The sequence below is a fragment of the Trachinotus anak genome, unplaced genomic scaffold, assembly GCF_046630095.1.
Source record: "Trachinotus anak isolate AG129_WGS33_773 ecotype Australia unplaced genomic scaffold, CSIRO_AGI_Tana_v1 ptg000031l, whole genome shotgun sequence".
NCBI classification, from domain to species: Eukaryota; Metazoa; Chordata; class Actinopteri; order Carangiformes; family Carangidae; genus Trachinotus; species Trachinotus anak.
The window spans coordinates 1774671-1795505 of NW_027273882.1; the positions used below are offsets into that span (position 1 = coordinate 1774671).

General features: G+C 39.3%; 1 protein-coding gene across 1 annotated transcript in view; it reads left to right on the top strand.

Annotated features, from left to right (window-relative positions):
• The window catches only part of rngtt (RNA guanylyltransferase and 5'-phosphatase), a 92131-nt gene that overhangs the window by 25141 nt on the left and 46155 nt on the right, over positions 1 to 20835 (top strand). The window contains exons 9-11 of the mRNA XM_071468136.1: positions 1626 to 1761; positions 6098 to 6169; positions 14351 to 14515. Coding sequence (XP_071324237.1) covers positions 1626 to 1761; positions 6098 to 6169; positions 14351 to 14515 — 373 coding nt within the window. The remainder of the gene's footprint in view (positions 1 to 1625; positions 1762 to 6097; positions 6170 to 14350; positions 14516 to 20835) is intronic.

Consider the following 20835-nt stretch of genomic DNA (forward strand, 5'->3'; position numbering starts at 1 on the left):
AGAAAATGATCGACAGGATTGTTAATGTGGAGGAATGAACTTTGAGCAGATCAAAGCTTAATGTATTAAGTGTACTAACAGTTGATAATAACAACAAAGCATAACAACCAAACTGACTGAAATGGGGGGGGGGGGATCTGTATGTTGAATCAGTTTTAAATTTTAAAGAGATGGACCACATGTGCAGCATTTGTACGTTTCAGTTCAGCTAACATACTGTACTGGGGAGACCAGCAAAATGCATGAGGCTACTTTCCAGTTGCATTGCTAGCTTGCCTCCACTTGTAATGTTGAAGATCATCAGTGAAGAAGCGCCTATAAGAAGTGCATATAACAAGAGGTAAAGCAGGGTGTCCATTAACTGGAAGGTTAGTGGTTCGATTCCTGGCTCCTCTAGTCTGTTGTAAAGGGCTTTGAGTGATTGATAAGACCAGAAAAGCGTCCATTTACCATAATCATTTCCCTTTTTAAAAAGTAAAATTCCTTTCAGTAAATGGGGAAAAACCAAGTGGCAACCCATCGTGACGTCACTCATTGGTTTGTGAACTCCGTTTTGAAGCCTGAAGTTTGTAATTTGGCCGTCACCATCCTGGTTTTTTGAAACTGTATTTGGACGAGAAGGTGGAGCTGAGGAGAAGTGAGGGGTGGATCTGACCTGCTCTGCACTCTGTCCTGATTGTCAGGCAGGTCGCCGTGTGTGGTACAGTCTGTCAATCACACGGGAGCCCCGCCCTAATGCATACCCTTCTTTATCATCTATTTTCCTTTGATTGGGACCATAATTTAAAAAATGACCATCATGTTGTGTTGAAGAAGACTTGAAACTAGTGATTGAGACCAACTCATTTGGAAAATGTTTACTGAGGTAAACCTAGAAGTAGGTCCATTTTCCCATAGACCTCAATATAGTCGGACGTCTTTCTGCAACCAGTGGAGTTGCCCCCTGATGGTCATTAGATTGAATGCAGGTTTAAGACACTTCAGCCTTCACATTTCAGACCCAGGGTCTACGTCGGTTTTTATTTACAGTGTAGGGGAAGAACACATTCACCTTTGACAAATTGTAATTTCAATATGATCACTGACAACATTTTCCAATTTAAAACAAGCAAAAGAGAAACAAAGTGAAGACTAACTTCCCTCCAAAATATGACATTACACCCTTAATGAATATTCATCCAAACTTCTGGTTGATCAGAGTTTGAAAAACCCACATTAAAAGGCCCTGGAAACATGTTTTCTCAATAAGCTCCTTAGTATGAGTGATGGAATCTGACATGAACAGACCCTTTTCTGCCAAATTCTGTATTACAGTTCTGCTGTGCTACAGTTCACAGAATATTCTTTTAAATCCTTTTTTTATTTTTATTTTTTAAATCTGTCACTCAGTAAAAGATGTCTCCATCTCTGTTCATACTGTCTGGCTGGAGAAATGTAAGATAAAGAAAGGAGCCACAGCTCAATGCCACATTTTCACTAATAAATTTCTACTTAAATGTAAATGTGAATGACTCATAAAACAGCATCAGTCCCACAGATAGCATTTTAATAACAGCGACCGGTACAGATGCAACTTGCTACCTTGTAAGTACGACGACATAACGGTTCATCCTCTCCTCCTGCAGGTACATGATGTTGATCAACGGAAAAAATGAAGTGTTCATGATCGACAGAGACAACACGATCTTCCACATAGCAAACCTAGAGTTTCCTTTCCGGAAGGATCCACGGGTCCACTTATCAAATACTCTACTGGATGGGGTGAGTTACTGTTTTTTCTGTTACTTTATTTTGAAATTGTGCCATGCAGGCCTTTCTTGAATCTGGCTGAACATCTTAAAAGTTGACCTGTTCCTCACTTTACTGGAATTGCATGTTGCCTCCATTTCCAGCCCTGTAACGTTCCCATCCTGCCCCCGCTGCTCAGTCTTGCAGATGATTGACATCAGTTGCCAAACCTTAGGTGAAAAGAAGAGCATGTTTCAGTCTGATGGTGGAGCTTGTCAAAGACAGCTGACAGGAAAATCATCATCTACGTCCTGGAGAAATAGCTTATGAAATGTTTTACAGTCTGTGTTGTGCTGTAACACTCAGCAGTGAGCTCCCCGGGTGGCGGCAGGGGTCTGCGACTTATCCTCACCCTGTAATACCAGGCTTGGACTTTTCTTGGCATGTTTCTGCAGTTTAGGTCACACAGGTCCCAGCCCTCCCCAGCAGCAGGTGCACATGCATGAGTCATCACCAGTGTCCCTAACTGAAAACACAGGCTGCATGTCCGTGTAGTTGACTGAGATCTGACCAGAAACATCTGGCACTGTTTGTGTTTGGTATTCCAGTCCTGGAGATAACAGATACGTTGCCTGTCATTGTTTTTGTAATGCTGCCCCTCTTTAAGCAGTCCCATCTAAAATAGGTTTGTGCTTCCTCTTGGCTCAACAGTTGCTGATTGATGCACTGAATTTAGTTTCCTCACTTAGGCAGGACATCTGATTGCAGCGTATCAGTGCGGATGTGTGTTTAGATCGCTACGAGCTTTGTTTTGGCTCGTGTTTATTCATCTGTTGATGCTTGTGGCTGAGCTCAGAGAGGCTGTGTTTGGCAGTGTACGGTGAGCCTTGTAGAAGCCCAGCTGTGTTGTCTGATATTTTTCATCTATAGCCCGAATGCACCGGTCTTTGTCTTTACATGCTGTGTTGTAGTACAGTTTCTAATGAGCTTTATATCAACTGAAGGTCCAATATTGGATGAATGTGCAGTGTGGATTGAACTCCTGGCAGTTTCCTTTGGCCACATTAATGTATTCTTTCATTGCCTCTGTCTGTGTAAGGGTTCAGTGCACCAGATGCATGGTGATGGCAGCCTCCCGAAATGACATCATTTCTTCTCCAGCACTTCCCCCAGTGCTGTACTTGCAGCCCGTTCACTCTCTTTCCTCTCGCCGCCAGTCTGGCTTTGGCAGTTTAGCGTTGATGTTTGGTCTCTTTTGGCGTGTGAAATGTAGGGATGTAACGATGCCAGACATTTGGTAGTCTGTACCAATACCAGTGACATTCCATGGTTCTCAATTCAATACCACAGCAAAAAACCAAAAACAAGAGAGGCTGCTGCTAACTCACATGCACACACACTCACCTCCATATAGTCAGTGTGTAGGCAGCAGGTTCAATTGTCTAACATGTTGACAGACCCATGGTGTGAAAATGTTCATTTGAAAAGTCAGTGTTATATTTTGACAGACTGAATGGTAATGACGCTCGCCGACTAGCGTCACGAGCTGCTGCTATGTTAGCCTAAACAAGCTAACGCTAGCCTTTGTGAAGGTTTTGCGTGGGGCGTTGTTACAACAGATGCCAGCTGTTGCAGTTTACAAACAGTAACATTTCAGGACCTGATCATTTTTACAACATGTTTTATCAACATAAAGTTAACAACTGAAACTCACTCCCCCTGTATTCCGTGTACAAAGGCAGATTCCTGTCTTTAAGCTGCTTAGATAAGTTTCCACCTGTCATTGGAAATGCTCCTTGGCACCGTTTGCAAACTTGCTTTTGGTCGTCTATAACTTGTCTCTGCTGATCCACATCAAATACAAAATATCATCATTCCACAGTCGTCTTAGCTTTTTTATTTTATTTCCACAAGTCGTAGTGGACCTGTTGCCGCATCCCGTACCTGCTGCCACTCCACGTGTTGTTGTTATTGTTTACTGTGCCTGCCGCCTGCTTCTCTGTGAGAAGATGTTTGTAGGGTTATTATATTGCCCTCCTCAGTCCTAGAAGAATCACATCTACAGCACTGTAGTCAAGGATTCAACTTCACTTTAGAACTAGATTTATGTTACAGGAAGTTACAGGAAATATGGTCACAGTCTCTCCTCTTCCTGAGTTGCAGCACTGAATAATGGCCAAAGTGTTCAATTGCAGAACATTACGATGTCACGGTGAAGTTGACCAATGATCATTTGGATATAAAATGTCATCATTTTATCCTGTTAGACGTTTGTGTTGAATTAAACATCATTTGTGGGCACAGTGACCTTGGCCTTTGACTTTCGATCACCGGAGTCTAGTCAGTTCATCTTTGAATTGCATCAACAGCACTGTAGATGCGATTCTGGCTGTGATAACTGGTTGTGATATTTTTCCACAGGATATGGTCTTGACTTGAGGATTCATCACCAGGTTTTTGTCCACATTAAAAACAAACAGATTTAGCACAGAACAATGTTTGTATGGATGCCAATTCAGTTTTGACAGGACATTTTTAAAATATAACAGATTATGGTTAGTGCACTTTTAAAAGAAATACTGTGTATATGCAGTACACTTCATAGATGTAATCCAACAAATATTGTAGTAGAAAATTTGGTTAGAAAACTTGGTTATTACATCGGCTCAACAGGGCTGGAGCTTCAACATTCAGCACAGATGGAACAGCAGTAGCCTAAATACAACAGGTCCAATAGAGAGAAATTGCTGTCTGGGGCCACTTTATGAAAGAAATGAAATAAAAATGGCGCATTAATCAGCTGTGCCAGGAATGTAGTCAAACACGGTGCAATATTTATGATAAGCTCATCTGGCTTGGGCTCTATAGCAGATTCCCTGGAGCCCGAATAAACCCACTCTCAATAACAACAGACTGATCCAGTGCACTGTTGGAAATGTCAACTTGCCCAAAAGAAGGCTGCAACAATGCGTGACTCAAATGATCCAAAATGTTTTTGTTCTTTTTTCATGTTTTTATTAAATAACACAAGCTTGAATAAATCAATCATTTGAATTTTTTTTGTCTTGTATACTCTGGTCACCCTGCCATGTTCATGTAGTCAGAATGGATTTGTCAGTATTTCAATCCCTAAAGTGCAGTTTTTATTCAGTGATGGTGGCAGCGATATCTCCTGTAACACCGTGGAGGATCTCTTCAAATTGTCACTTGGTCTCAAAGATCATGGTGACCTCACAAAATATAGTTTTAAGTGACCTCGATATCTCGGGGAACTCCTCAAGGGAATTTAGCACAAACGTCCATTTGGACTCAAGCACGAACTGGTTTGATTTTCGTGGTCAAAGGTCAAGATCACTGTGACCGCACAAAATACAGCCTTGGCCTCTTGAATGTGATATCTCAAGACTGCCTTGAGGGAATTTCTTCATATTTGGCACAAACATTCACTTGGACTGATGAACTAATTAGACTTTGGTGATCGAAGGTCTAAGGCCAAGGTCACTGTGCCCACAAATGACAGTTAATTCAACACAAACATCTAACAGGATAAAATGATGACATTTTATATCCAAATAATTATCGGTCAACTTCACCGTGACATCATAATGTTCTGCAATTGAACAATTTGGCCATTATTCAGTGCTGCAACTCAGGAAGAGGAGAGACTGTGACCATAGTTCCTGTAACTTGGCTGGTTGGCAGAGGCACACAACCACAAGGCCGTGAATCTAGATATCCTTCCTGCTGCTCCTTTACCTGTCAGTTACTGCTGTAGAGTGCAGTCACCTAATATTTCATGAGGGGAAAGGTAACAAATATAGCTCTCTATAGCACGTTGAAATCATACTTTCACTGATAATACCAATACTTCAGCAGTGATGACGTTTGCATTCTCATCCCTGCCGTCACGTCATGGCGTGGTTGTGTAACAGTTCTTTGAAAACCAATCATGTGTCCGTTGGGTGTCCTGCACCAGCGCTCCACCTGACTCTCAACTTTAGAGTCTTGCATAATGGATGTGCAGTGCTATTTCTGCTTCATGTCCTTACACACACACACACACACACACACACAGACATGCACACACCTCCCCAATTCCCCGCCATCCTTCCCATTGCCACAGGCATCTCCCGCTCTGAACATACATCCCCTTGAGAGTGTTCCCACCCCCTACTGTCCCATCCTGCACAACTACTTTCAAACAAGAATGTTATGACGTTAACACTACCCACATTCAGGATTTTTCTTTCTATATATTGGCACATCCTCTCCACCTTATCATTAATCTTTATCTCAGTTACTATGCATCTCTGTGTTTCTTTTTTTGCCATTTCCTCTCCTGATGTGACTTTTGTCTTTATCTCTGCAGGAGATGATCATCGACAAGGTGAATGGTCAGCCAGTCCCCCGCTATTTGATATACGACATCATCAAATTCAATGTGAGTAGCCCCGGCCATTTGAAAATGTGTAGTCTGTCACTCTATAACGCCAGATCAAGATCTCAGACAGAATAAACAAGCAGCAGAATGGGAGGATGCCATTAACACTGTGGTCTATCAGCAGGTCCCTCTGCCCCTCTGCTTTTTACTTACTGTCTGTCAAAGTTGAACAGGGGAAATTATAATTTTGCGGTTGTAGTCTGTCAGCAGATGGTAGCATATATAATCAGAGCAAAGTGCTGGGCCGGGAGGTGAGGCTGCGTCAGGAGAAAAAAACATGAACGTTGATCGGGATTTGCTCATCCTCAAAACTGAAAAATCAAATTCCCGGTTGGGTTCCCTCAAGGCCGCACTAAAACTGGCAGCAGAACAGTGTTCATCCAGGCTCTGCAGTATTTGCACAGGAATACGGGGCTTTGTCAGTCTGTGTGCTGGAGGGAAGAGCATGACTTTGCCTGACCCCACACCTTGTCACACGCTTTGTGCTTGTACTGACCAATTTTTTTCTTTGATATTCTCTTGGAACAGAAATTTCATTAAATATTTATCCAAACCTTTAACATTCATTTGTCAGAGTCAGTATATTGGGTTGATGAGGGCCTTATAATCAGTCCATTATTGTGCATTATAGTTTGGCAGCAGTAATTTCCCTGGTGCATCTGTGCATATAAAATGTTCTCTTATATATGTGTAATAGCTTATTTCTCCTCTTACATTATTATGACTTGGCCTTTTTCCTCAAACAGCCTGAGGACAACATTACAAGACTGTTAACTGGTAACACTCTTCGGAACTGTAAATGAATTCATCCCGTGCTGCTAATGGCAAACAGGCAGACACGGAGACAAACGAGTTTTCAGTTTGCCCCTTAGCAAACCTCTGCTCTGTTCCTTATAAAAACTTGATGAATACCTCAGGATGAGGTGGGAGGGGAGGGGTTACTTTGGCCATTTATGTCTGTGTGTCCCGTCCTTTCCTCCACCTATCAGAGTATCACACGAGAAAGTGGCTCAATAAAGGCTCCAGTGGTGAGGGGAACGCCTTTGTGAGATGGTGCAGAGGTTAGCTGCTCCACATGGCTCCCACCGAACCATCACTAAAGCACTGGTGTATTGATCCTTTCTGGCCATTATTAGCCTCCTCCATTATCCGTGGCGGGCCGCTCCTTGGCACCGAAGTTCCATCCTGAGACTGAGGATGGAAATGCAGCAGGAGGGAGAAGACACCACCTGCCAGGCCCATGGCCTAAACTGACATCTGACTTGTTTGGAAAGTTGGGGCGAAACACAATACCGTTATGTTTTGGATTAGAGTGTAATGAGGAGTGTGTGTCCTCTCTCTGTGATGGGTAATTTAGCTGTGTGCGGCGGGTCAGACTTCACTTTGATCTGTGGCTTTTGATGAATATAAATGAGTTATGTCAAGACTGTTATTAGTCATCCTACAGTTTTTACATTGAGAGTGCGGCCGTGAAAAGCATCTCCCCAACCATGAATCTGACTGGCTCTGTCACTCTGAAAAATGGAGGGAAATTTCTATTTGTGCTGTCCCTTCAAAGTGTTAAAAATGGCATTTTTTGTTTTCCTTGAAAGTTGTGCACGCTTGTCAGTCACTGTCAGCTCCCCCACTGTGGGGGAACTGACAAGATGTGATGAAAACACAACAACAATTACATATGTCCTTAATTTTCAAGTTCCTGTAGAAAGCTATTATCTTGAAATAATAAAACTGTGGAGGTTTGAGTTTGACATCACCGTCTATCTCCTGACACTTTGATTGACCTTATTATCTTTCATCTTGCCAAAATAATCGCACTTCGGGTGCAGAATTAGACAGGATAATTGGCTCAATCAGATTAATAGCTGAGCACAAAGGAGTGCTTATAACATTCACCGCAGGAACTTTATCTTATGAGGGATGGACTGTTTTACTTAGATCGGCTCCATTTACTTCTGCCTGAGTTTGTCAGCAGGTACAGTCTGCAGGACTTTCCACCCTAAGAATAATCACTGTGCTGCATCACTCCTCTCAAACCAAATGGCAGCGTCGCTCTGATGATGCTGGAGCCCCTCTGCAGCCACATTTCACCAGCAGTTGGTTGTCATACCTTACCTTAAATTTTGAAGTTTGTGGCCCTACAGTACATAAACATCTACTCTAGGGCTATGGTGGTTGTGACTTTAACATAAGCATATAAAGATGTATGAGAAGGATAGAGTGGATTAACACGAGTCCTGGTGCTGAGGTTTTGAGGTCTGTCCTCTAGCAGCTAATAGTGATGCTTTAATTTACTCATAAATCACACTGCATCCAAATTCCTCTGGTGGGACTATATTCTGCATTTTGCCTGTGATTATGACATAAGTCTCCAACTTCATTTCCATGTTGAACATGTGGTTGAACATGTGGACATCCATTCAGAAACTAATTGGTTATTATGGGGATAATTATATTGTAGCTTTAGCTGTGGAGGCACTAATGCTCTCTGTTTGATGAAAAAAATAGCCTGAAAATTCAATGCAGGACACAGTTAGTGTTGTGCAGTGGATTTTCTATTGAATACTAATGTACTTAGTTATCAACTGGGAACCCCACTGCCATTTTTTTTAGCACAGTTCCAAAGCGCATTAGTCCTTGTCTCATGTTGTTTTATTGGATTAATGATATGAGGATAATAAATTCAGTTTTTAAAATAAAACTAGTCATTTCTCTCAATCAGACAGGCCTTTGCATTGTGTAAGATACTTTTTTTTTTTTTTTTTTTTTTTTTTTTTAATGCTGTTTTGGAGCTGTATCTGAGAGGTATGCCTGTCTCCGCTTTAATGTGACTCACACAGGAGCAGGAACAGTAGGCCTCAGGGCTGTTAGAGTAACTACAGAGATTATCCTCATAAATTGTGACCCACGATCTGTCAGTCTGCATTTTTAGTCACCCAAAGCTTGAGATAGATCCCAGCTCTCAATGTTGATGGAAGATGGTGAGATGAAATTATAGGAGGCTCCTCTGTGGGTGAGGCTGCCTCTGTGTTCATGTATTGATCTAACTGCTCAACAGCACTGGAAAAATATATACGAATTCTTAAATTGAAGGCATTTCTCATCATCACAATATAATGAGCATACTAGCAATAACTGATGGATCGAAAAAACATCATGGTTAAAAAAACAAAAACAAAAATCGCCTTTTGATATTGGTTCAAAATATTGTTTGGGGTACTGTAATGCAGGCAAATAAGCAGAATGTGTGGTTAGAAACAGTCTTAGGCCAAAACAGCTTAAAAGCCTAAAATGTTTTTGTTAGAAATGTCCCATGGGAAGCTGCACATTAAGCTTCTGTTGACTGGTCCCAACGCTGATTTTTGTCACCAGAGTATAATGCCATTTATCCAAAATTATCCGAGATAGTCACAAAGCTTTCAACAGTATTCCCAGTGCTGTCTCTGTTGTTGCTGGATTGAGCTTGAAGTCAGCCTCTCCAGCCTCAGGCTTAGGGTTAGATTCTGCACCTCTGTGGTGTTTAACATTTAATCTGTGTTTATATATAGATTCTTTATGCACTCTTTATGTACTCTATTCTTGTTGGACTAGTTTGTCATGTTTTATTTGATAATATTTAAAGAATTCTTTGATTACTGTATATAAACTCCATCCATTTACTGTTACTGACTGCAGGTTGGTCTAAAGCCACAAGTGACTAATGTTGGATTTATATTTCAGTTCACTGGATTGATATTTGCTATTTTTCTCTCTTAAATTAACTTAGGTTTTTAGCCCTGTAATTAACGATTGTGCGGCTTTATCAATTAATTTGCAAATTATAGTTTTGATAAGTGTTTGTTTTGCTTTAAAATGTCATAAAATAATAGGAAATGCCCATTACTGAAGCCCAAGTATATAAATATTGAAATTGCTTGTTATTTTCTGCCAACAGAGATGTTTATTTTACAATCATATAAACCTAGAAAAAAACAGCAAATATTTACATTACCTGAAACCCAGCTTATAAATTAGTGCTGCTTGATTATTTTCATTTTTTCATTTTCATCAGTTAATATTCTTGATTAACTGATCGATCGATTTGTCTGTAAGACATCAAAAAACAGTGGAAATATATTTTTTGGTCTAACAGTCCAAAACCTAAAAATATTCAGTTTATTGTCTCATAACAAGTAAGAAGCTAAAACTAGGCAGCTTGAAATAATAATTAGTTAAGCAATTAGTTAATCATCAAGATTGTTTATACATTTCTTGTTGGTCATTTAATTGATTATTAAACAAATATGCTTCAGTTCTACTGATTTTTATAAACAGACTGATGTGGAACAATCAGTCCGAGCTGATTAAAGTATTTCTTGTCAGATATCAACACACGTTACCCCCTAGAACCACTGCAAGAGGGAAAAAAAAGACAGGGTGAAAGCACCGATATAATTGGTCTTTATTCCCAGTAATGTTGGATTAACAGGCTTCATGTCTGCTGTGTTTTCCTGTGGAACAAGCATGGACAGCACATGCCTTGAATCATCCACGCTTACATCTTGTTCTGTCCTGATGACACAGTTGACAGATGGTGAGAGTGTGTGGGACATGATACCAGCTGTTGCTCCAGGAGAATGCAGCGTTGTTTCTGCAGTCGCCCTAAAAGAAAAACAACTCCTCAAAGTAATGCTTACGTAGTAGTTGAAACTTTATACTGCCCATGACCTGATTTGTTGTTGATAAATTGCCTTTATAGAGTTGTTAAGGCTGCATTACACAAGTCAGACAGACTCACAGAGACATGGTCATGGCATTCTGCTCCATTATTAAGTTGTCATTAGCAAATTGTTGCCTGCATCCAGCAGACACAGTGCAACATGGGCATCCCAGTAGACTCAACAGACCACCGAATATTTGCTTTTTACCTGTTTTAGACCACCAACTCCTTAAGATGTTTAACAATTAATTTTTGCAGGTCTGCAATTAACAATTATTTTTATTTTTGATTGCCCTTAAATGTTTACAAATATATTATATGTTTATAAATAGAGAAAAGCAAAAGAACAACAGCTTTTGAGAATCTGTAACCAGACACTTTATTATATTTTTGCTTTTAAAATGACCTAAAAGTTCAAAATACTTTCAGATTCATTTCCTTCTTATCAACCGTTTCATGTCTAAATTGTATAATGGTCAAACTGTGCATTTTATATTTTCCTTGATTTGAAGACTCGTGATCAGCGTGTATCTTTTTCCTCTGCAGTCTGGATGATTTTATTGCCATTTGGTTACTCCTGAGGGCTACATTTTCAAACTTTGCATTTCAACAAAATAATAATTATTATTCTAAATAGAGTCATATCCTCTTATGAGAAACAAATTAGTCATCCTTCACACCATGTTTAAACAGTAATGATTGTGTTTTTTGTTTGTTGTATCGTTACATATAAAACGAAATTGTTTGATGGTGTGTTCATAAGGCTATTTATTGTACTTCCCCACGTAAGACTATGTGCTTAAAAGTATACTCTGATCTTCTTTTCTTTTTTTGTTGAATATCTGTGTGAGTCACAAGACAGTACAGTCTTATAATTGCATCTAAGCTTAACTAATTATTGGTCATCCACCTCCTCATTCACTTTGAACAGAAATCTTTTTCCTGCCCCCATCTCCAATAATGCCACGGAAAGCTCTAGAGAAGTGTCCTTTACCAAACGGTATCAAAGCAGAATACAAATGCCCCGAGGTCGCACCTTCCTGCTCAATGTCTGTCGATAGGGATCAGGACATATTGATTCATAACCCGCTGGTGTAGGAGCAATAAAGGTGGAAATGTGCCACCATATATTTTTGATTTTTATTTTATTTCTGCAGTTTAAAAGAGTAAAAACAACACTAAATGTTCAATAAAAACTGATGGAATTTGCAAGACAAGCCAAAACTTTGTCCGCTTCCCCCTTTCAGTTCCACACAGCTTTGAAGAAAGGTTCACAGAAAGCTGCAACAGTTAGTTATTGATTGATTGCTTTAGTCTTTTTTTTTTTTTTTTTTTAAACCAAAATCCAAAACATTTACTGGTTCCAGCTTCTCAGATGTGAGGATTTGATGCTTTTCTCGGTCCTTTATTATAGTAAACTGAATATCTTTGTTGTTTTGTGTTGGTCAAAACAAGACATTTGAAGACATCACCTAGGTCTGAGGGACATATAACAGGCTTTTTCACTATTTTCCGACAGTTTATAAACAAAATGATTAATTACTAAAAATAATTGGCAGATTATTTGAAGGGCCTTAAAGGTGGACCCAGAGGACCTCCATAGGAAAGCTTCCCATAGAGTTTCGAGTTGTACAAAAGTACTTGTAGGAAGGCATATTTTTTTTCTGCTCATGTCCAGGTGACGTATAAAATGTTTACCACTGATTCTTTTTTTTTCTCTCTCTCTCTCTCTCTTGGCAGTAAAGAAATGCCAGCTTCTTTGCTGAGTTTGTGCTACTTTTTTTTTTTCTCTCTAATAACTTGTGAGAAATATTAAATGTCAAATTGTTGTCATACATTTAGTCCATCTGGCAGATTTTCAGAACTCACTTATTTTCTTCTGTCAGTGATTTTCTTTTTTTGTGCTGACAAAAGTGGAATCTGTGAGTCATTATGTTTAATAACTTTGTCAACTGAGCAACAGAGATACGCGGTGGTTTGACCGCACTGTATCAGAGTGGTTTCATCACAACTCCTCTGCACCATTTAACACTTTAAAGTAGTCATACAGTCATGTTTGGCTGTGTTACTTGGCTGCTCTAATTTTCTTCTAAGCGTCTTTATTAATAGCCTGGGGCAGGAACTCAAGTAGTGTTGTATTTTTTCCCTGCCACAATCACAGTGGTCTACCAGATGGTTTTGATGGCACCTTTGCTCTGCCTCAGTGGCCTTGTCTGTTTGAGAAGCAGTGATGGCTGAGGTTGGTGCACTCATCTGTGTAGAACAACTGTGAGTGCCTGGCCAATGATGGGAAGAAGCTGTTGTCATAGTAACAAAAAAAAAAAAAAACCCTGATTCCACTGTACCATGTACTTTTGGTGTTGATATTCTCATGAGCTCAACTGATGTCAAGGTCTTGCTGTCCATGGCCTACTGTACTGCTCACCTACGGTGTAGCTAAAAATGAAAGCTACAAGCAGACACTAGATGATACTGTGGATGCCAAGGTTTTATAGTGCTAGTTAAAGCTGCAGCAAAAAATCGTTTTCATTCTCCTTTCATCTGTTGATTATTTCTGACTTACCAATTAATTTTTTGTTCCAAACAGTGTCAGAAAATAGTTAAAAAGTCCATAATTTCCTTAAGCTCAAGGCCAACCTTATCATATTAAAACCTGTATATAACAGAGGAAAAATAAAAAAGGCAGATATTCCACTGTAAAGTCTGTTCTGCCATAAAGTCTTTTGTCATAACTTAAGTTTTCAGTTTTTGTTGAAACATTCAAAGAGGTATCAATTCAATTATATGGACAACAAAACTGTAGTTCTAGCTCAGAAAAGCACTACCTCTACCTACGGGTTCAGTAAAAACATGAGAGCTTTAACAATACAGTCGTTGTCTGTAAAATGTCAGAAAATATTGTAAAATTATAATGTATCAGATTCCAAGGTGACCTCAGGTAGTTTCTTATTTTATCCAACCAAAAACTTTATTTGCCAATTTGCTTTCTAATTAACCAACTTCTTCATCAACTAATTATTTCTTCACTGGCGCTTGTTCTATTTTCATCACCACCTTCCTACATGACAGGCTCTGAAAAGCTGCACAAAGTATACATCAGAGTTGGCGTGGCAGTGGTGTAGAGGTCTATTTGTCTACTTTTGAAGATGCCTGTCTTGTTCCAACTCACAGAAGTGTTAGTCCTCTACCTTACAACAAGTTAGATTAACAGTGTTGCCATGGCAGTGAATTGGCAGCTCATTGACAATGAGCATTGACAGTTTTATTTTAGTATGTATGTTAGATGTATCCTATCTTTGTAATATGAGAGAAAAGACCTTTCTAGAGACAAATTTTTTTGTTGTTGTTTTTTTTATTGCATTAATGTTGATAACAATGACCTTTCTTCTAGCAAAGTGTGCACTCAATTTTCATATATGTATGTCTAGAATAACATTCCCATGGTACATTATGTCAAGAAATGAGTTTGTTTTTTTGTGTTTCAGGGACAGCCTGTTGGCCAGTGCGATTTCAATATCCGGCTGTTATGCATAGAAAAGGAGATCATTTCTCCCCGGATGGAGAAGATGAAGACTGGACAAATTGACAAAACCAAGGAGCCCTTCAGTGTCCGGAATAAACCCTTCTTTGACATTCATGCATCACGGAAGGTAACGTAAACTAAGTATATTCGTGTTGGACTTTGAACTCTAGCAAGGTTGAGCCTTGTCCCTGATTCTGATTTTCATGTAGTTCATGAAAATGAGTTTCATTTTTCAATGCAGGAACTTTTCCAGAAACTCAAGGAACCATTGTAGGAACTCAGTACGTTTACTGTTATTTCGCGTTGATTACGGTTGTGCTTTCTGGTCAACACTCCTTGTAGCTCAGGAACTGTCTTGGTGTAGTTTGCAGTGCTGGGTACATTGATTGGTCAAACACATACATTGAGCTGTGACCATGAATCTCTGTTGCCAGCGCCTTTGTGTGCATAATGGTTCAGTTGATTGCCTCTTCCTACGCCTTTGTCTGTCTGTGTGAATGCACGGTGAGGTACAAGTAGGTTCATGTGAATAAAGGACAGTGGAGTAAAACATTACAATAGGCTGCTGATGTAAGTCTTCATTACATGAGCTGGTAAGTATAGGAAAGGACGTGATTTGATAGATTTTATTAGACTTTTCCTTGTTCCTAGTATTGCTGTAATTTGCTTGATAATACCAAGAACAAGTGTTAAGTGCATTTTTGATAATTCAGTCACTTTTTCTTGTTATTTGAGACGAGTACAGTCTGAGAACAGCAGAGCTTTTATCCTCTGAACAACTGTTAGGACCTCCTGTAAGGCCTGCACTTGTGCCCTAATGTCAGGTCTGTGGGGGGTCAGAGTCACATTAATTTGATGTTCTGCTGGGACAAGATCAGTCAAAAACCTCAGCGCTGCACATTCACAAATGATCAAAGCATATCGAGGGGGTGAAGCTTTCTTGGGTTTTTGTCACATGATGTCTTCTGCCAACACTGATATCTTGGTGTTTTTGTTTTCTGTAAAATTCTTGGTATGAATGGTTGGGTTATCTCTGATCTAACCTTGTGCTACCCACTCCTCTAAGAACCTTTATGAAAGATCACCCCCCCCTACACCCCTTTGGGTTTCATGCTGATGATACTCTAGAAATGAAGTCACTGGAACTATGTCTGGTTTCTGACTGCTCTATTGTGTTGTGCGGTGGCCATCTGCTCCTCATACAGTCGTATCTCTGTTGTATGAGACATTAAAAGAGGAAAACTGGAATCTGGCTCATTAATTCATCGCAGCACAACCCTCCACTGCATGGCATATTGACCAGAAAATTCCTTTTGGGTATGTTTCACTCACAGACTGGACTTGTATGATGGCTTTTGTCTGTTGCTAGGCTGCTGTTTTTCATCTCTGACACTTACACATTCATGCCGCCATTTCCCCACCATTTGGGATCATTCATTCTTTTTGCTTCCTCCACTTGTTCAATTATCTTACAATGATCCCTTTTTGTCTTATACAATTTGTACATTGGAACAATGAGGTAATTTATTTTTGGAATTTCCCTCAATCTAATAAAGTGGAGCTCAATTAATAGTGCGTGTTCTGCAATTAATTGCATGTAGCATGTTTAGTTTTTTACTTAGGTTCCAATATTACTTGCTTTATCTTTCTAGATTCTACCTCATTCAAACCTCACTGGTGCATTTGTTGGCATCCATCTGATGGGAACCAGACTCCTCACTTAAAGTGCGTACCATTGCTACAGTACCAGTGAAAAATTATGGAAGGTTTAAAATGCCTACATATGAAACAAATCTACCAAAGAAACAAAGTGAAATACAAAACCCATTATGATATGCATTTACTTTTTATGCATGCATTCACTATAATAATTAAATGAAAAACATACAGTAAGTCAAAAAGATAATTATTTACCTTCTTGTCTGTCATAAGTGACTGAATTGTGTTCCACTGTGGCATGGACTTTTCATGCCACATTTTAAGGAAATGCAAAGTAGGCATCATTAGTTTTCACAAGAAGGTGTAGAGATGTAAGGGATCTTTACCTTTTTTTTTTTTTTTTTTTTGAGATGCATCATTAATATCAAAATGAAAACTGTCAAGTCTCAGCTTAGGGGCATAAACCTTATGGAGCTTATCATGGCTGAATTGAGCTGATGGCAGCCATGACAGACTGCCTTTCACATTGAAATTTCTTGGGTAGTAGCTTAATGGTTACAGCTACTGGGGCATCAGCACCCAGATTGGAATCCTGCTACTGTGTGGAAAATACTCATGCCATTATTTTTGATTTATTCCTGTATTAAGATGATGTGTATTTGTTTGGTTGTACTGTAGACAGGTACAGCAAATAATATAGTTGTTTGCAAAAGTTTGGACAAATAATTTTGATGATTTTTAAACTTTAAAAAAGTAAATACATCCCTTATAGTGAACAGACATGAAAAAATATCATGTATCAAATATTAATGCGCTGTTACCTTTTTATTTCATTAACTTAAAAAATAGGGAAGAAAAACACGCAGCAATTATGGCATATGCAAAAAAAAATGTTTGCAACTAGCTAACAATCTCTCAATCCTTCATTAAGGAGCTTTCACCCACTCTTCCTGCAGATCGCTTCTGAGATACTTCAAGGCTGTCCTATGTCATGCTGAAGAGCTACCCACAGGATTTAAATGATGTTCCTGATGATGATGATGATATCTGAGATGTATTCACATCTTATCATTTCCAAAGTCAACAATATATATTTCCACTAAGGGGTTCCTAAACTTTTGCATTCATCTGTGCTTTTGAATTTAATTTTGACACAGTAAATGCATACATAAGAAAGACATACACAAAACAATGTGTATTGTATTTTTACTTGCTTGTTTGATATGTTTTTATTTAGGCATTCTGAACCTTCCATAGTAATATCCAAGATACCCATAGTATCAAAATCCAATCATAGCCTGACGTCCTTGGCAACAACCAGTCTCATTCCAATATATCACAGTAATACTGTTCATGAAATGCTATTTACCAGTTTTATTGTGTGTCTTTGTCCACGGTGTGCCAAAAATGATGTGATTTTTAGTTCTAGGCTTTAAAACTAAAAAGATATAGAAAAATTGAGGGGTGTGAAGGATTTCTGTACTGACTAGTCCTGCACTTTCAGCTCTGCACACCCAATCCTAATGCTGCTCACGTTTCCCTTTTTGTAATGAGCAAACCTTTACTGCCTGTCGAATAAGCTCTTGTATCAACTCACCAACGTGTGCCAACAATGGAATTAGTTTGTTTTCTCAATGTAGTCCACTTGTATAATAGTTTTGATATGATTTGGGGCTTGTGGATACTGCACATTAGATATACACAGCATTATAAGGCTTAGCACTCTCGATACATAGAGTTGAAATTTCTTTCTGATGGTGATGGACACTGGGAAGTTAGCCAGAGAGTGTATTTGGCAGAGATCTTATATTCCTTTCAAGGAATTAGGAATCAAGTCAAGACTGGGATTTCTGGTCATTTTCTTGCTCACTGAAGGCAACACTACTTGAAATTTCCATAGTGAATATGTTTGAGGTAGAATTTCATTTATTCCTCCTGGGATTATAGGAATGAGTGTTAGAGTTTGATATTGTTTGAAAGTTGACTTAACAAGTAAAAAAACTCAAAGTCAAACTTTTTTTTTATGTGTTTTTGTTCCAGCATATGCAAAGTGCAACTAATGGTGAAATTGGCCTTTTTTGGCACATTTACTCATTGATCTTGATGATAAATCCTCAGGACTGAAACTCAGTAAAATGATTAATTGAATGTGATAAGTTTGATAAAAATGTATTTCATTCACCTGGGCACTGCACTCACAATGCAATTACATGTCGATCTGCAACAACAGACAGGTAGTCGACAGAAAATCGATCAGCAACAGCTTTGATCATCTTTTTTTCTTTTGGACCCAGCTTATCAAATGTGAATATTTTAGTTTTTTTCTTCTCAGATGCTTGTTAACCAAATATCTTTGGGTTGAAGACCGTTGGCCGCACAAAACATTTGAAGACGTCACATCGAGCCTCTTTCACTATTTTCAGACCTTTTATACACCAAATGATTAATTGATTCAACAAGGAAATGACAGAGAGATTATTTGCTAATGAAAGTAATTGCTTGTTCCAGCTCTAATTGCATGTTTTTAGGAGCTCAGACAATACAGACTGACCCTCATTTTAATACCAGATGGATAAGATGAACTTCGTTATTTACACAATATTGTCTAGACTGAATGTTTTGTCCCCTGATTACATCCACAAAGTATTTTGCTACATTTGTCCAACTAAAATCATCGTTCTCCTAAACAGGAGACATTTTGAATAGGAGTAATTATTTTATTCAGTTCTTGAAACTATAATATGTATACCCTGTTTGAATAAGCCTAACATTTGCAGAGTATACATTTATTGAATGTGACTCATAGCATATCCAGATTTGACAAAGTCATGATTTGGTAATGTTGAAAAATGTTGAAACCGAAGGAAATTAGATGGTGGTAATTTGTCTTTGTCCTTCGTAGAATATCTAATATCCCTCGCTCATTTATCATATCTGTAAAGAGATAAGGGCCCAAGATGAATAAAGTTTCCCCTCATTAGATGACCCCAGGACATCACTAAGCTAACCTCAGGCATCTAGATAGTGGTGGCACTAGGGGGATGGGAGGGGGACCTCAGGTGAGAGATTGAGTTTTCTTACCTGGAGGTAGATTTTATGTTTCAAGATTGAATTTGGATAGAGAGGTGAAAAGTAGTTATCTAGATACTTTCTTGAGATTGCATCTTTTCATGGAGCTCAAACCTAATCACAGTGGGTGAGATAAAGACATAGCATATGCACAGAATACTAAACAGCCAAGAGAATTGACTTCCTTTATGAATATAAATAGAGAAGTGAATAGATTTCAGGGTCAATGCGCTATGAAATCACAGTCATTGATGTGCATCATAACGTGTATTTTAGTTTGGGGAGCTGTTTTTATCTTGCACTGAGGAGGGCGACTTTGCTGTTGCAGTGTCCTCACAAGAATATAACTTCAAAATTGGATCCCAAGTAGTCAAATGCCTTTTTTATTTTGACTGCTGTCTATGGACGTCATGCAATCAAATGAAAATGTATGGTTTCATCAGTGAAGTGCCCAGTGTGCTGTTTCATGCTGTTGTTTGCTGCGGTAACAGCATTACTACCGTGGATAGAGACAGGATTAACAAGTTTATTTAAAAAGCTGCTGCTGATAATTGGTTTGAGTGCTGACTCGTTTGAAAGAGTTTTGGAGGAAAGAACCAGGAGGAGAGTTCAGCCCACACTTGAGTTTGAAGGTCAACCCCTGTTTGGGGTTTTTCACAATCTAAAAAATGTTTTAAGTGACTGGTTAAGGAGTCAAATTGCTCCATAGAATGATTTTTATGCTCAGAGCTGTGAAGCCTTTGAGTGACTTTTGATACTTGCCTGTTTTCAGGTTAATTTCCATCCATCCATCCATTTTCTTGCACCTGTTCGAGATCTGGCAGCAGGCTAAGCAGGGTATTCCAGACATCCCTTTTTCAGCTCCTCCTGGGGAATCCTGAGGCATTCCCAGGCCAGATAGGATATGTAAACCCACCGGCGAGTTCTGGGTCTACCCCTACGTCTCCTCCCAGTTAGATGTGTCTGGAAAACCTCCAAAGCAAGGAGCCCAGGAGGCATCTGGCTCTTGTGTTATATCCAGACATTTTCTGATTTCAGCTTTCCCATTGTGTGTTTCAGGCTGGTAATCGATTCCATGCCAAGCTTCTGGTTAGGTTGAAACTTGTTAGGAGACATTCTCTACATCAAGGTCTCAGACTTATTGTTAGTATATTAGTACTGTGTTTATTCTCACCTGTGGCTGTTGTGTGGTCCTGAGGCTGCCTACACATGATAAGCATCAGTTTTTGCAGAGACATTGCTGAAAGGCAAAAACATCATCATGAGTCAACTTTCTCAATAGGTTTTATCCTACATAATGAAACTTTCGAGCGCAGTGAGCGCTGTACAGCAGCTGCTGCATCACACTCTCAAAACAAAAGCGATTGTTCATGTGTAGTGGGTAGAGGTCTTGATCCCAGACAGTGTTTTGACTATCTGCAGCCAAAGGCATAAGTGTAATGACAAGACTTTTTATTTTCTCCTGACTCTTCAGTGCGCTCGGTCGTCTCTAACAGTCCTGCGTTCTATGTAAATGTCCTCCTCTTAACGCTATAGCCAGACCCATGATGAGTCAGGGTCATGCTTTTCCCCACTGAAGTAGGTTTGCAGTGGCCTGGCTAGAAAAAAAACTCCCGAACAGCGTGACTCATTAGCCGAGTGTTGTCAGTCTGCAGGTTCCATGTTGCTCACTGACCTCACACCTCTTGTCAGCTGCCAAGCCTCCAGCTGTTGAAGATG